At 36.6% G+C, this 12,692-nt stretch overlaps 1 protein-coding gene across 2 annotated transcripts in view; it reads right to left on the bottom strand.

The window, feature by feature from the left end:
- SS18 (SS18 subunit of BAF chromatin remodeling complex) overlaps positions 1–12,692 on the bottom strand; it is a 42,717-nt gene that overhangs the window by 17,578 nt on the left and 12,447 nt on the right. For both annotated transcript variants that reach the window (XM_054285053.1, XM_054285054.1), the window contains exons 4-5: positions 8,163–8,316; positions 1,574–1,795 (exon numbers count right to left, since the gene is read on the bottom strand). In XM_054285053.1, the coding sequence (XP_054141028.1) occupies positions 1,574–1,795; positions 8,163–8,316 (376 nt within the window). The remainder of the gene's footprint in view (positions 1–1,573; positions 1,796–8,162; positions 8,317–12,692) is intronic.

The raw sequence follows: 12,692 nt of genomic DNA, 5'->3' as shown, positions 1-12,692 counted from the left end.
AAATCTTTTAAGTTTATTTCTGCTTAGTTTCTAATGACCAATTTTCAAGTTTGACAGAGTACTGAAAACATAACAGGGGAATATTATGTGGAAGAGTAAAGAATGCTACTTTGAGATGGAATCATCTCCTAAATTTTAGGCCAGTCACACAAAACGTTTTCTGTACAGTGACTTACTAGATAGCTCCCTCACATACACTGCTACATAATTATTGCTAACTCTGCAACTAAAACATCTGCATTGAAACAGCATAGTACTTTTCCAAAGCATCTTACAACAGAATTACTACACTATGTATTGCCCAGAATACAGAGATAACTTCTCAGTTCAGAGAGACAGTCAAAAGTATTCCCACTTATGATTTCCCCAACTATGTACCTATCTTTTGTTTCTTCCACTGTTATACATTAAGAAAAATGCAAATAACTATGTGCATGCTAAAGGCCTCAGATCTGGTAAGAAAAGTGGAGAAATAGCTTCTCTCATCATGACTCATTTTCAGCCTCTCATTAAGTTAGTCTTTTGTCTGTTTTGCAACTTTCTGTAGCCTAATAATCAAACTGATCAGTATGACCTGGTCTGTCTGTACGCCTCAGGAACAGATGGTATCTACACATAAAAAAGTGGAGCTTTGGTTTCTCATATGTCTTCTAGCAGGTGCTAGATCCAATGTACAGATGTACTTCTAGCATGTACAGATCCAATGCAGTAACAGACTTACCAGGTAAGCTGAAAATACTGATTGCTGACTTGTAAAGCACCTCTATAAGAATATGCAGTACATACACAACTTAGTAATTTGCTGTGCTGTGATTTTAATGCAATATTTTAATTCCACAACGTCCTTGCACTTCAACAAGGACATCAAAACACCATCAGTTTATGGAATGGAAATACCTTAGATACAAAATTAGCTTTGATTTTTACTATATACACAAGGACATCTCATGAAAACAGTAGGGAGTATCAGATTTGTTTCTGGAACTGAATTTTGCTTCTCTAAGACTAAACAGACATTCCATGCTAAAAATACTGAAAACAAAGACTAACTAGGTATAACAATCTGAGGGCTATCTGACTTTCATTTTTCCATTTAACCAAGAAATGTAAAAGCAGAAATGTATTTTATCAACCTGAATGACAATAACACTTCGCTAGAAGTGTAAAGTCTGAAAAGACAAACAGTAGCTCCAGCTTATAACTACTGAAAGGAGATCCATTTCCAGATTCTCACATTATAACTGAAAACAGTGAAATGTCTGCAAATAAACAAAAAGTCACAGATATATGGGAGAAAAGAGGTGTAGAATCCTCCAAACATGAGTACAGAATATTCACAAGGTATTCTGAGATGATCCTTCCACAAGGATCCTTGAGTCCACGTCTTAGGTACATGGCCCATAGGGTGACTCAAGTCACAATTTTTGTTCTTTAGCACCATGCTCTAAGCAACTGAGCCAATTTCAAGGTACAAACACATTTAGAGAAGGAAATCTACAAGATAAGACCTTTTGAAAAAATCTGCACCCCAAGATATTTTCCTTTTACAGAAGCCAATAGATATCTCACTTACCTTGGTTTGGTTGCATATTCATGTTTGGTCTGGGCCCATAGTTGCCCATTGGCTGTCCCTGGCTCATTGTCATCTGATTCTGCACTGGCATGCTCTGTGACGATGGCACTGAGTGATTATAGCCACCCATGGACCCGTGGCTACTTGAAGGCATATTCATGGAACTGTTTGTCATATTGAGCTGGTTAGGTCCAGGTCCTTGCATAGGCATATGGTTGGGTCCTTCAGAAAGAAAAACAGGGAGAAAAGTTGTACATTAAGCATCTTAAAAGCAGGTGCAAACAGTCATACTGAATTACAAAACTAAACAGAAGTAATTAAATACAATTACATGAAAATAATTTAAAATACAGTTTGCATGTGATTTCCTCACTTTTAAAATAACAAAGTGAACAACAAAGTTCATCTCTACTATGAAATACATTTTCTTTTGTTGAGTAACTGAAGCTACTGAAAAAAAAGGTGAATTATCATATAGCTCATCTTCTATCCATATCACACACAAAACTAGTCTTTTTAGTACTTGCATAATATAGCCTGAATTTCATTCTGAATGGCAGAAGACCAGTGTAACAGAGAGGTTGAAACTTCATCAGACCTGTAATTGTTCCAATGGAAGTAACATTTCTGTGTATTCAAACAACTCATGCTAGACAATTTTTGAAACTAACAATTATTATTATTATTTTTAAATGCAGGCAGTATTAGCATTGAGATGGTATAATTACATAGAACCATAGAAACATTTTGATTGGAAAAGACCACTAAGATAGTCAAGTCCAACAACAAATTTAACACTGCTAAGTCCACCACAAAATGCTAACTTAGGCTAATTTTCATTCTAATGATTATACAGTCACCCATAGAAGAAAGAGAAGGTGACAAGCACTCCATGGATCACTGATACAACAGCAAAGGATATTATGGAAAACTGTGAGCCAACCTCATTCTACACAGGTGTTTTAATGCCCTTGTAGATAAAAATGTAACCAAAAGTTGTTCATGACAAGGAGACAACTCCTGAGTTTATTTCCTGAGATGGGAATGGGAACAAATCTTTTTGGTAAGACATCAAGACTTTTTTTTGGATACTTCAATCATGACTTTTATAAGAATGACATGTAAATGGAAAGCATTTAGTGACCTAGGCTGGTAAACACATCACCTTTGTTGTGAATACGTAAAAGACCAACCTTGGAAATCAGAGAAAGGTGTGAAAAAAGGAACAAAGGAAAAATGTTACAGGCAATGTGCTGCATTCTTCTCTACTTGTAAATAAAGTGGAAGATTTCAACACAACAGTAAATCAATGCTTTTCATTTCTAATGGACCTAGCATTGCAGTGATTCAGATAGTATCAACAATGTAGAATAAAAATGGCTGAAGAACTGTTTAACATTTTTGATCATATACTATATAGTCAATATTCTGCAACTGTATTTGCAGATTACTAGTGTGGGGGATGATGACTGGAAGGACAGTCTCCAAATTATCAGTTCAACTCGTGAAGATGCAAAGGAAAAGCAACTTGCTCCAACAACCACGTGCCAACATCATCTTTTGACCTTTTATTTCCCTTCTTCCTGACAAGAGAGGATGAATTCAGATTATTCTCTGAATTCAATCTACTCTCAATAGGCACTTTAACAAGTACAATATTATAATACCATCTGGTCAGTTAATTCATTACTTTAGTGGAATAGGTGAACACCTACTAGAACAAAAATTAGTAAGAAGTGGAACTGGATATAACTATGACAAGTGAAAAAGTAGATGAAATGCATGGATTATGCCCATGACAAGCACCACATGAAGACCTCATGAAAATATATAGAACCAGAGGACATGGCAGACCAGGTCAACTGTAAACAAGGCAAATGCTGACACATATAGATTTCAGCAAGAAGATGCTCCTGTTGCTTAACATGACACAGATTTTTAGTTAAGCTAGAAAAGTCTAAGAAGAGGAATCTAAAAGAAACTACACTATTAGAGTGGTAGGAAGGTACTGATTTGATTACACATTTCCCAGTGAAAATTAAAAAAACAAAAAAGAACCACACACACACCCTCTGCCTTCAGGTGTAAACAGCTCCTAAGTCCTTGGCTAATGAAAAAAAAAAAATGCACTAATCTAGAGTAGAATGAAGGCAGAAATAAGGACGCAGAGAGCTGTACACAAGGTCACAGATACAATACTAACTGAAACAAAAAGATGCAGAAGAAAAAGATAACAATGATAAGTGAACATGGTTGCTAAAGCCTAAGTGAAGAAACAGAGAATAAGTTTTAAAATGTGTTTATCCTCTTGCCCTTAAGACACCTTACTGAAATAAACACAAACCTATTTTGTCAAGGAAAGTGTAAAAGCTGAAAAAGGCATCAAACATGCAGTTCACTGTTCCTGCAAAACAAGGTGAGCAGAGATTGCTGATATGTACAAAGGCAGGTCCACTACAAATACAGAAAAAGTATTCAGTGAAAAGGATTATGCCCACAAGAGTACTACAGATGCCTATGCTGCCCTTCTTCAATTCAACACTGCTTAATTCTGTAACAATGAGAACATGGAGACAGTTTAATTATGAAAAAGTGAGCTTGTCTCTAACCATGAGCTCAATCAAGAATGTGCTCTGAGGTAAAGCTACAGTGAAGAAAAGCGTCCTACTGTAGTGCCAAGCAACTGTTGCAGAGCTGCTAGAAGACTATTTTCCTAAGTAAAGGAAGGAATACACAGGGTTAGTGCCAGAAAGCTAGGGCCTGGAAGTGGCTTTGTTTCTTTCTGATTAAAGGAAGCCATTGTCAGTGATAAACTTCAGAGAGTTAGGCAAGCACACAGGGGAGCAAGTTTTTAAAAACTGGTAATGTAAGAAGCAAAATGAGGAAGGCAAAAATCATCCAAGAGATAGCTTGAAAAAATAACACACCTAAAAGGTTGGTTTATATTCATATCTCAGCACTAAAACAGAAGAGAGCACTCATAAGAAAAAGCTGTCATATAACATTTGAGGTACGTGTATTTTCTGTGGTCAAAATCTAGGGGGTTTGTTAGTGAGAAGCTAGAAAACAAGAACAGAGATAAAGCTAAGACCATAGGATCAAAAACCTTGCAAATAAAAAATAATAAAAACACATTTTACACACAAGTTTTTCCACAGTTTGTCAAAACACTTCATTGAGTTCTCTTGCATATAAGGACAAAACAATTGACTTTCTTTTTTACACACATAAATGAAATAGGAAGAAGAGAATATGAATGAACTGAGAGTGAATTAATGAAGCATGAAGTATGTATCTCCACTTTAAAGTAATTGCTTTAAATGCTATACTTAGATATATATACTTGTAATTAGATTTGTGTTACAATGAAGTTACTAGAGTAACTATCTATCTTGAGTATAAACAGAAGTCCTCTTTCCTCTTAACCACCTATGTACACATCTTACCTCCAAGAAGCCGTAATCTGAACTAAACACATTGGAGACTACATTTGCAGGAAGGAAAGATTTTGAGAGAACTTGTTGGGAACACACAAACACCTGTGTTGTGGTTTAGAAATGCTATTCCCCAGTTTACCATTTCCACTACAACACTCCAAACCACACACCACTTTGCTTGCTCCCCTGTATCCCCTTTCCTGTGCAGGGCTGGAGAAGTGAACAGGAGGCAAAAAAAGTAAAGATTACAAGTTGAGATAAGAAAAATTTACTGGAAACAGCAATGAAATCAGAAAAAGGACAGTAACAGCAACAGTATTAATAAGAGTGTACAAGATGCAAAGGATTCAGAGGCAATTGCTCACCACACAGAACCCTCAAAATATCCTGCAGGTCCTGGCCATGCCTCCTCTGGCTACTGCAAAATTTAATCCTGTTCTGGCTGGAACCAGGACCTGTTATTCAGGAAGGTCACCTACCAGTGCCATGACAAAGGACAGAGACCCCATATCTAGTCTTACCTTTCAACTTTGTGTATGCGAGAAAACAACCTCAAGAAATCAGGAAGACAACTTGCCCCCAGTACATCTTAGTTCATCATCTCCTTCCAAATTCAGACCGCCCTTACTTTGCATGACATAAACTCAGCCAAAGTAACTCTTCAGACAGCTATTTTTTCAGCTAAAAACCACAATCTGTCACAGGTACAAATAACACTCAAGTGTATCACCAGTTGAAAAAGGTTTGTCATGACTGTCTTCCCTGGCAAGAGGACACAGACACACATTTGTCAGGGGATGCAATTAAAGGCCCCAACAGCACTTCAGGTTCTGTATTAACCAGGACACAAGTACAAGAAAAATCATCCTTTGCCCTTCAGGCAATGGGACAGGTCTGAAGCAGAACTTTAAAATTACTCATGGCCTGATGATCACTAGGCAGTTCTTCTAATCCCCTCATCAACCATTCTCTTCTGCCCATGCACAGATCTGTGGAAGCCCCTACTCAGGTAATACCTGAAATCCTTAGCTGGCATTTTTAAGAGCCTGCATTTTATTTTTTCCATGCTGGTCAACTGATGTCAGTCCTGGATTCTCTTTGTTTAAGATTAGTGACTTTACTCCTTTTATACAGATAATCTCTACAGATATTTAAGGTTTTGTATCTGGTTTTTAGTACAAATGTTTATGTAAGCTCAGAGAAAGTGCCCTAAAAGCAGAAAGCAAATGTATATAACGCAGAAATTATTAGAAATACAAAGAGAAATACAGAGAAATTTCTCTGTGAAATACAGAAAGGCTCACAAGCAGGTAAACTAACACACACTTGAAAAGATATGTGTAATTCAGCTACACACTTACCAAGATAATTCTGTTTCCCTTTTTCCAACCTATGAAATTATTTTAGCAAGCCTTTCTGATATTAGAGATGCCCTCATCCTAAGCTGTTTATCTTCACATCCTCAGAGAAAACTTCAAACTGAGATGGAAAGAACAGACATTCAAGAAAGGGAATATGTTGGAGGAAAGGCTAAATTAAAGCTTAGTTGGAAACTGTATTTAAGTATCTGTCTAGGTGAATACCAAAACAAAGCTATTTACCTTTCACATATTTTCCTAACAGCTCTTTTCTTATTCTATCTAATTACAAAATATGTATGTTTAAGGAGTGACTTTTCTCCCCCGTGGCTCTGCAGTGAAGTCATTATGCTCACATTGTGACTTAGTAATCCTTCTCCTTGGAAAAGATCACTATAACAACAATAATATGATTACACTTGAGGGTCAAAGAGACTGATTTTTGAGAGGCAATGCTATTCTCCATGGGAACTGATGGATCTTACTTGGATAAAGGACACCATAATCAGAATATCTCTGCCCTACTTAGGGAGAAGCATATATTGCTCTTTACACTTCTAAATGCAGACCATGACCACTGTGTATGATGAAACTAACTTCTCTAGATCTCTTATTGCACTTCTTACACACAGCCTCTGGAGGCTATTCACGTTACTCTTTCAGAAAAGCCACCATTATATCAAGTCCATTTTATCAAGATTTGCACAGAAATTAGAGACTACAGCAATTGTTACATTTTTTACTTTGTATTAAGTTTTGCATAGTTATTACTGTGTTTGCTGTCAGGAAGGTTATCCTTGACACCAGTGAGAGATTAATTTTCAAAGATCCTTTGACAGTAGTTTCCTTTCTTGAAAGTATCAATACCTTGAGGAGCTTTTGTATGAAAAGTAAAAGTTCCTCCATAACAAAAAAAAAAAAAAAAAAAAAAAAAAAGAAAAGGAAGGGATCCTGAACAAAAGCAATCCTGGGAAGGAATGCAATTTTAAGCTGAAAGTCATTTCACATGAAATAGGCAGTATGATTTTACAAGTGGAAATTCAGGAAAATAGCCTCTATATAAAAAAGCATGCTCTTCCATTGCCTACTCCACTCTGATCTGACTGCTAAAGGGAATAGTTACCCCAAAGCCAGTATTGGTAGGTACAATGTGGAATTTTATCATCCTCCTTCTCTGTTTCTGTCTTCTCAAGTACATTTCTTTTTATTACAAAACAGGATGGCATAGAAACTGACTTAAAATTTACACCTAGAACAATAATCTGGAGGCCATTTCTTTACAAATCCCTTACGATTCAACACATCTTCAATAATAAAGAACACAGGAGATTAGTGGAAGCTGCATAAAAGCAACTTTTTTTCTTGTAAACATTTACCCAAATCAGAAACAGCCGCTTTCAGATGTATCTATTTTATTATTATCTAATTATTTAGCTACAATGATTTCACATTATCTTTTTATTGAAGGATTTGTGTTCGCTCAGCCACAGGCCAATACCTTTCCCCAGTAAGCCCTCTAAAGCCAGCTGTACTGCATGGTTTCAAACAGACTAAATTTAGCCAGTTCTGTTCATCAGAGGAATGCTGTGTGTCAGCTACATCAAAGCCCAAGGGCAGCCTGATAAACACTGAATACAGGTCACGTAGCTCTGTAGCTAACAAACTCTAAGAGAGCTTGTACTCGGGGGCATTCAAAGCAGTTTTGTCATCAACAATCTAGTATCCCTTGAGCCCCCATGTCGTTTCAGTTGCCAGGCAACGCTGGTGTTAATGTCTTAGAGGAGAAAAACTTACCAGGCATCTGGCCGTTCATCTGGTTCTGCATGTGTGGTGCAGGAGGGCCCCCACCTACCATGCCATCTGAAGACATGTTGTGCGAGCGCGGCGGTGGGGGAGGGCCGCTCTGACTCATCCCGCCCGGACCCATAGGCATATTCTGTGTGGGTGGCTGAAAGGAGACAGTTTAGTCAAACACGAGGAGCAGTTAGTCTGACAAATATATTATATGTACATATGGTACAGAGCTCGCCTATATTGCTCAACAGCGTATGAAAGAGAGTGCTGAAATGCATTTCATTCTCTGTCTGATATGTTTAACTCCTCCCAACATTAATTCTGGCAAAGTGTTTAACATTTTAATCGATTTTACATGAAGTATTACATGCAGGCAACACCACAGTACCTTTGAGCACCACTTCAAAATAAAAAAAAAAACAAATCAATGCCTCATTAAAAAATTACATCTGAACAGTTTAAGACTGCTGGAGTCACTCCCTTACACACACACACAAAAGCTTTCATTCAACAGAGAAATAAGCATTCACTGTAATTCTCTCACATCAACTATTTGTTGCTGTTAACAGACCTCGCACTGGGACAAAACAGGTACAACATGAGATGAAAACCTCTGAATGCTCATAGACCAGCAAAAAATTTGCACCTGGGTGTGGTAAAACACTAGCGATCTCTTCCCTGCTCTCCCCCAAAGCAATGAAGGCCTAGTTCATAATTCCATGCCAAACACCCCCTACAGACTGGAAGCACATTAGTGCTGGCCTCCAAAGGTCCAGAGACAGCTGCCTAGAAAGGATGTTTTTGGCAAATTTCCTAATGAAATTGTGAGGAAAATAACTGAATAACCTTGAGAGTTCAAAGAGGGAGAGCAAGAAAAACAATAAATACAAGGGGGAATTTACTGGTAGGTTCTCCTCACAGCAATGTAAGGAGACAGAGAAACTGCTAGTAGCCAGCTTTGTTTTCCTACTAAAAACACCTATGAGACTATACGATCCTTCTCACATACCTTAGCCAAGCACTTTCAGGGGAGTAAAAATCATCTCAGTGAGAGCAAATTCCTGGCTCTCTGGCTTTTGAGGACTCTGCCTACGGGTTATAACTATTCATGAAAAACTGTCCCCAAGAGACAACCATGTGTGCGTTTTTCAACATTTCACAGACAGAATCAAGCAGGTGAACCCTAGGTTCCTCTCTAGCCCAGTCCCTACCTATGTCTACACTATTCACCAGGTTCATAAAGACAAAACACAGCATAGTAGTAAAGAGTAAGGCTTTCCCATTGAGTGTATGTTGGAGATGGTAACAGCAGAGTAACATAGACACACACATATATTCACCTGCCAGGGGAGAGGACTGAATGGTATTAATTTGTTGTCTCAACATTTCTTCAAATACCTCAAGCAGTTATTATTTTCCCTGCAGTACTTCAAAAAATTCTTCAGGAAATTAGTGAAGGCTTTTTTGTTTCAGCAGTAAGAAGGAAGGAGATGAAGAAAAATATAAGTAAGTAGGCAACTTCTCTTACTAAATTCCTTTCATTCCTCCATGATGAAGAGAATAACATTTTATAAGCAAAGTTCCTTCTTCAGCCTACAGCAGAAGTGGCAGGAGGTGAAGAAGGTACAAGTGAAAGGCAGCTCTACCCTCTGAACACTGTGACTGAAATGCTGCTCCATTCTCCTTGTTCTTTCTGCACTAGTGAGCAACCAAGGCAAGGCTGCTTCCCCTCAGTTAGTCTTCTGTCCCCTCACCTTCAAAACTCACTATTATCCTAATTTTGCATTTAACAGAATCTAACAGAAATTATCTAAAACTATATAAAGAAATAAACAAAAAAGAAAACAGACCATTTTCATTTTTATTTGGAAAGTATGCTCAGGAATACTATCAAAACCAACACACTTGTTAACCTCCACATGAACAGTCAGTGCTCAGAGCTTGTCCTATGTCAGCCTCAGAGAAGGCCCATGCCAGCAAACTGAGAGCAAAGTCAAAAATCATCCAAGCTGAAATGTTTTTAGAATTAAAATGAACTTCAATTCCAAGTATGAAACATTAGAAAGTCTAATGAAGTACTAAAGAAGATCAGCTCATACCTAGGTTTTAGCTATTCTGCATTGTACAAACATGGGCATGCCCTTATCTGTGGAAAGAGGGACAAAAAAAGCACCAAGGATTATTTAAACAAAACTATATATATTCCAACTCTATTTAGTCTGAAGTTTTCAAAACAACTATCCTTCAAGAAAAACACTGCAGTTATCAAAAAGACAGCATGAGAGAGTGTAGACATGCAAGGACAGGGAACAAAAAATTTTTAAGGACTTTAGATACAAAAACCTGCAAGAGACTTCACAAACCACAGGGAATTAAGTCAATTGAGGGAGCAACTAAAAACACTCAAAGAGGTACTACCAGAAAGTAATTCATCAAGAGGAGCTTCTGGATATGGAAACAGCCCAAAGGCCTGTGTGAATCCATATCAGATTCTTGAAAATAATGCAAGAAAAAGGTCAAAGTTGCTAAAAAAAAAAAAATCAATGTTCCATTAAAAGAAACTACCCTATCAGATAAATAGAAAGTAGACATACACTATACCTCTACTTATAAAAAAAGTAGTAGGACCAATATAGTAAAGTCAAACCTTTCTAATTTACTAGAAATTTTTAAAAACACAAATTAAATCACCTAGCTGCATGATTAACAGAAGCCTCTTAACACAAGTTTTTTGACAAAGCCTTTTGGAGCAATACATTGTCCAATGGCACTGATCAGAAACTGCCCAGAGGGAAGTTCAAAGAGTAAAGGAACATACAGAGCTCTCCTGAAAATATTTTAGTAAATATCAAGATATGAAGCTACTGTAACATTACTGGAAATGTGAGAGGAAGAATAAGCAGAAGGTGCCAAGTGATGTGGATAAATATATGACAACTACATGGAACTGCAAACCACATTCTTCAGGAAGAGGAAGCTCCTGTTGCCACTCATCCAGAAAAAAAGTAACAAACAAAAAAAAAAAAATTTACCACAATCCAGAGAGTTTGGTGGGGAAAAAAATCCCAAACCAAAACAAAAACCCAACAAAACAAACAGAAAACTCAAAACCCCATAAAATCTATACATAATACCTGTGGTCACTTTCTGATTATCTTCAGTAATATCCAAAGTCAGGTAGAATACTAAAGAAAAGCTGCTGATGTTTTTGATACCATAATGCACATTCAATTTGGGCAAAATAATCTCAAAAAGATACTGTAAAAAATAGCAGGATTCTAAAGAGAGGCAAACAGTGATTAAAAACTTTGACTGTTTACACCTGAAACAGCAAAAAGGACAGATTTCTTTTGCATATAAAGGAATATAACTTAAGAGGATATGACAGAAAGACAATTTAATGTATGATATATACAAAAAGTAGATCATCCAATTTATGGTTTAACAAGAAAGAAAACCTCAGGAGAATAGTCAGTAAATTGAAGAATAACATTAAACATACCAGACATGCCATAAATCACATAAATCTGAGGTATTCATCAACACAGTACGCTAGAACTAAGTTTAAACAAGATTAAGAGATAATTACACATACATCTATTCAATAGAAACAGCTATATAGGATATTATATAGGATATTTTAAAAGAGCATTACAAGCCTTTTTGTCAGATCATAAACCAATCACTACCTGATAGTAATTAAAATGAAATGTCTCCTGCAGATATAATTATTCCCCAGTGAAATTCCTCCAGAGTATTTTTCTAGTGGATGCAGACAGAAGAAAACAAGAAAAAATTGTTTTTAAATAGTAACTTCCCGATTTCTATTGGACTTGATCCAGACTTTTAGATAATAAACTTCTTCAAATTAACTTCAATTTAAAAACCCCACAACAAAAAAAAACCACACCCAGCTACAAAAACTAGATTATTTAACCTTTTTTGTTCCTTACAGAAGAAAATTGACTATCCCCAAGAACATGCACTAAATACAGCAAAGACTTTTGCAATGCAAAATGACCACACAGTATTCAAAAGAAACAACCCACCCTGTGCAAAAGAAAAGCTACCCAAAATGAATTCTAGCCATTAACTGTAGATAGGAAGGGTAAAATGACATCCAAACACAGTTAGGCTAACTGAACCGAAGGAAAGGCTACTTCCCTCCTTTTGCTGGAAGTGGGACAAAAAGGAATGAAAATTAAAATCACTGCTGATTTTATTCCAATTATGTAGTAGAAAATGTTAAATATTTTACTTCAGTAAAAAGTAACTTAAAGATTTAGTAAATGTTAGTTTCACTTGCTAAACGCTAAGTTTTGGTTCATTTCCCCAAACACACAGATTACACTTACAGTGGCTATGAGCATTTAAAATTTATCAGAGCATGAAAAAAATTAATTATAAGCTATTTAGTGAAACTCTAGAAATTTGAACTGGACAAAGACTGAAACTGACCCAATAGTTGCAACAAAAAAAAGAGATGAGAAAAAAAAATTAGATTTTAACTGACAACTTCCAGCAAACAAA

Source organism: Melozone crissalis, unplaced genomic scaffold (genome assembly GCF_028551555.1).
Source record: "Melozone crissalis strain CALT ecotype California unplaced genomic scaffold, PUWL_Pcris_2 ptg000042l_1, whole genome shotgun sequence".
Taxonomy (NCBI): Eukaryota; Metazoa; Chordata; class Aves; order Passeriformes; family Passerellidae; genus Melozone; species Melozone crissalis.
Note: the sequence above shows the minus strand (reverse complement) of the source record. Positions and strands in the feature narration are given on the sequence as shown.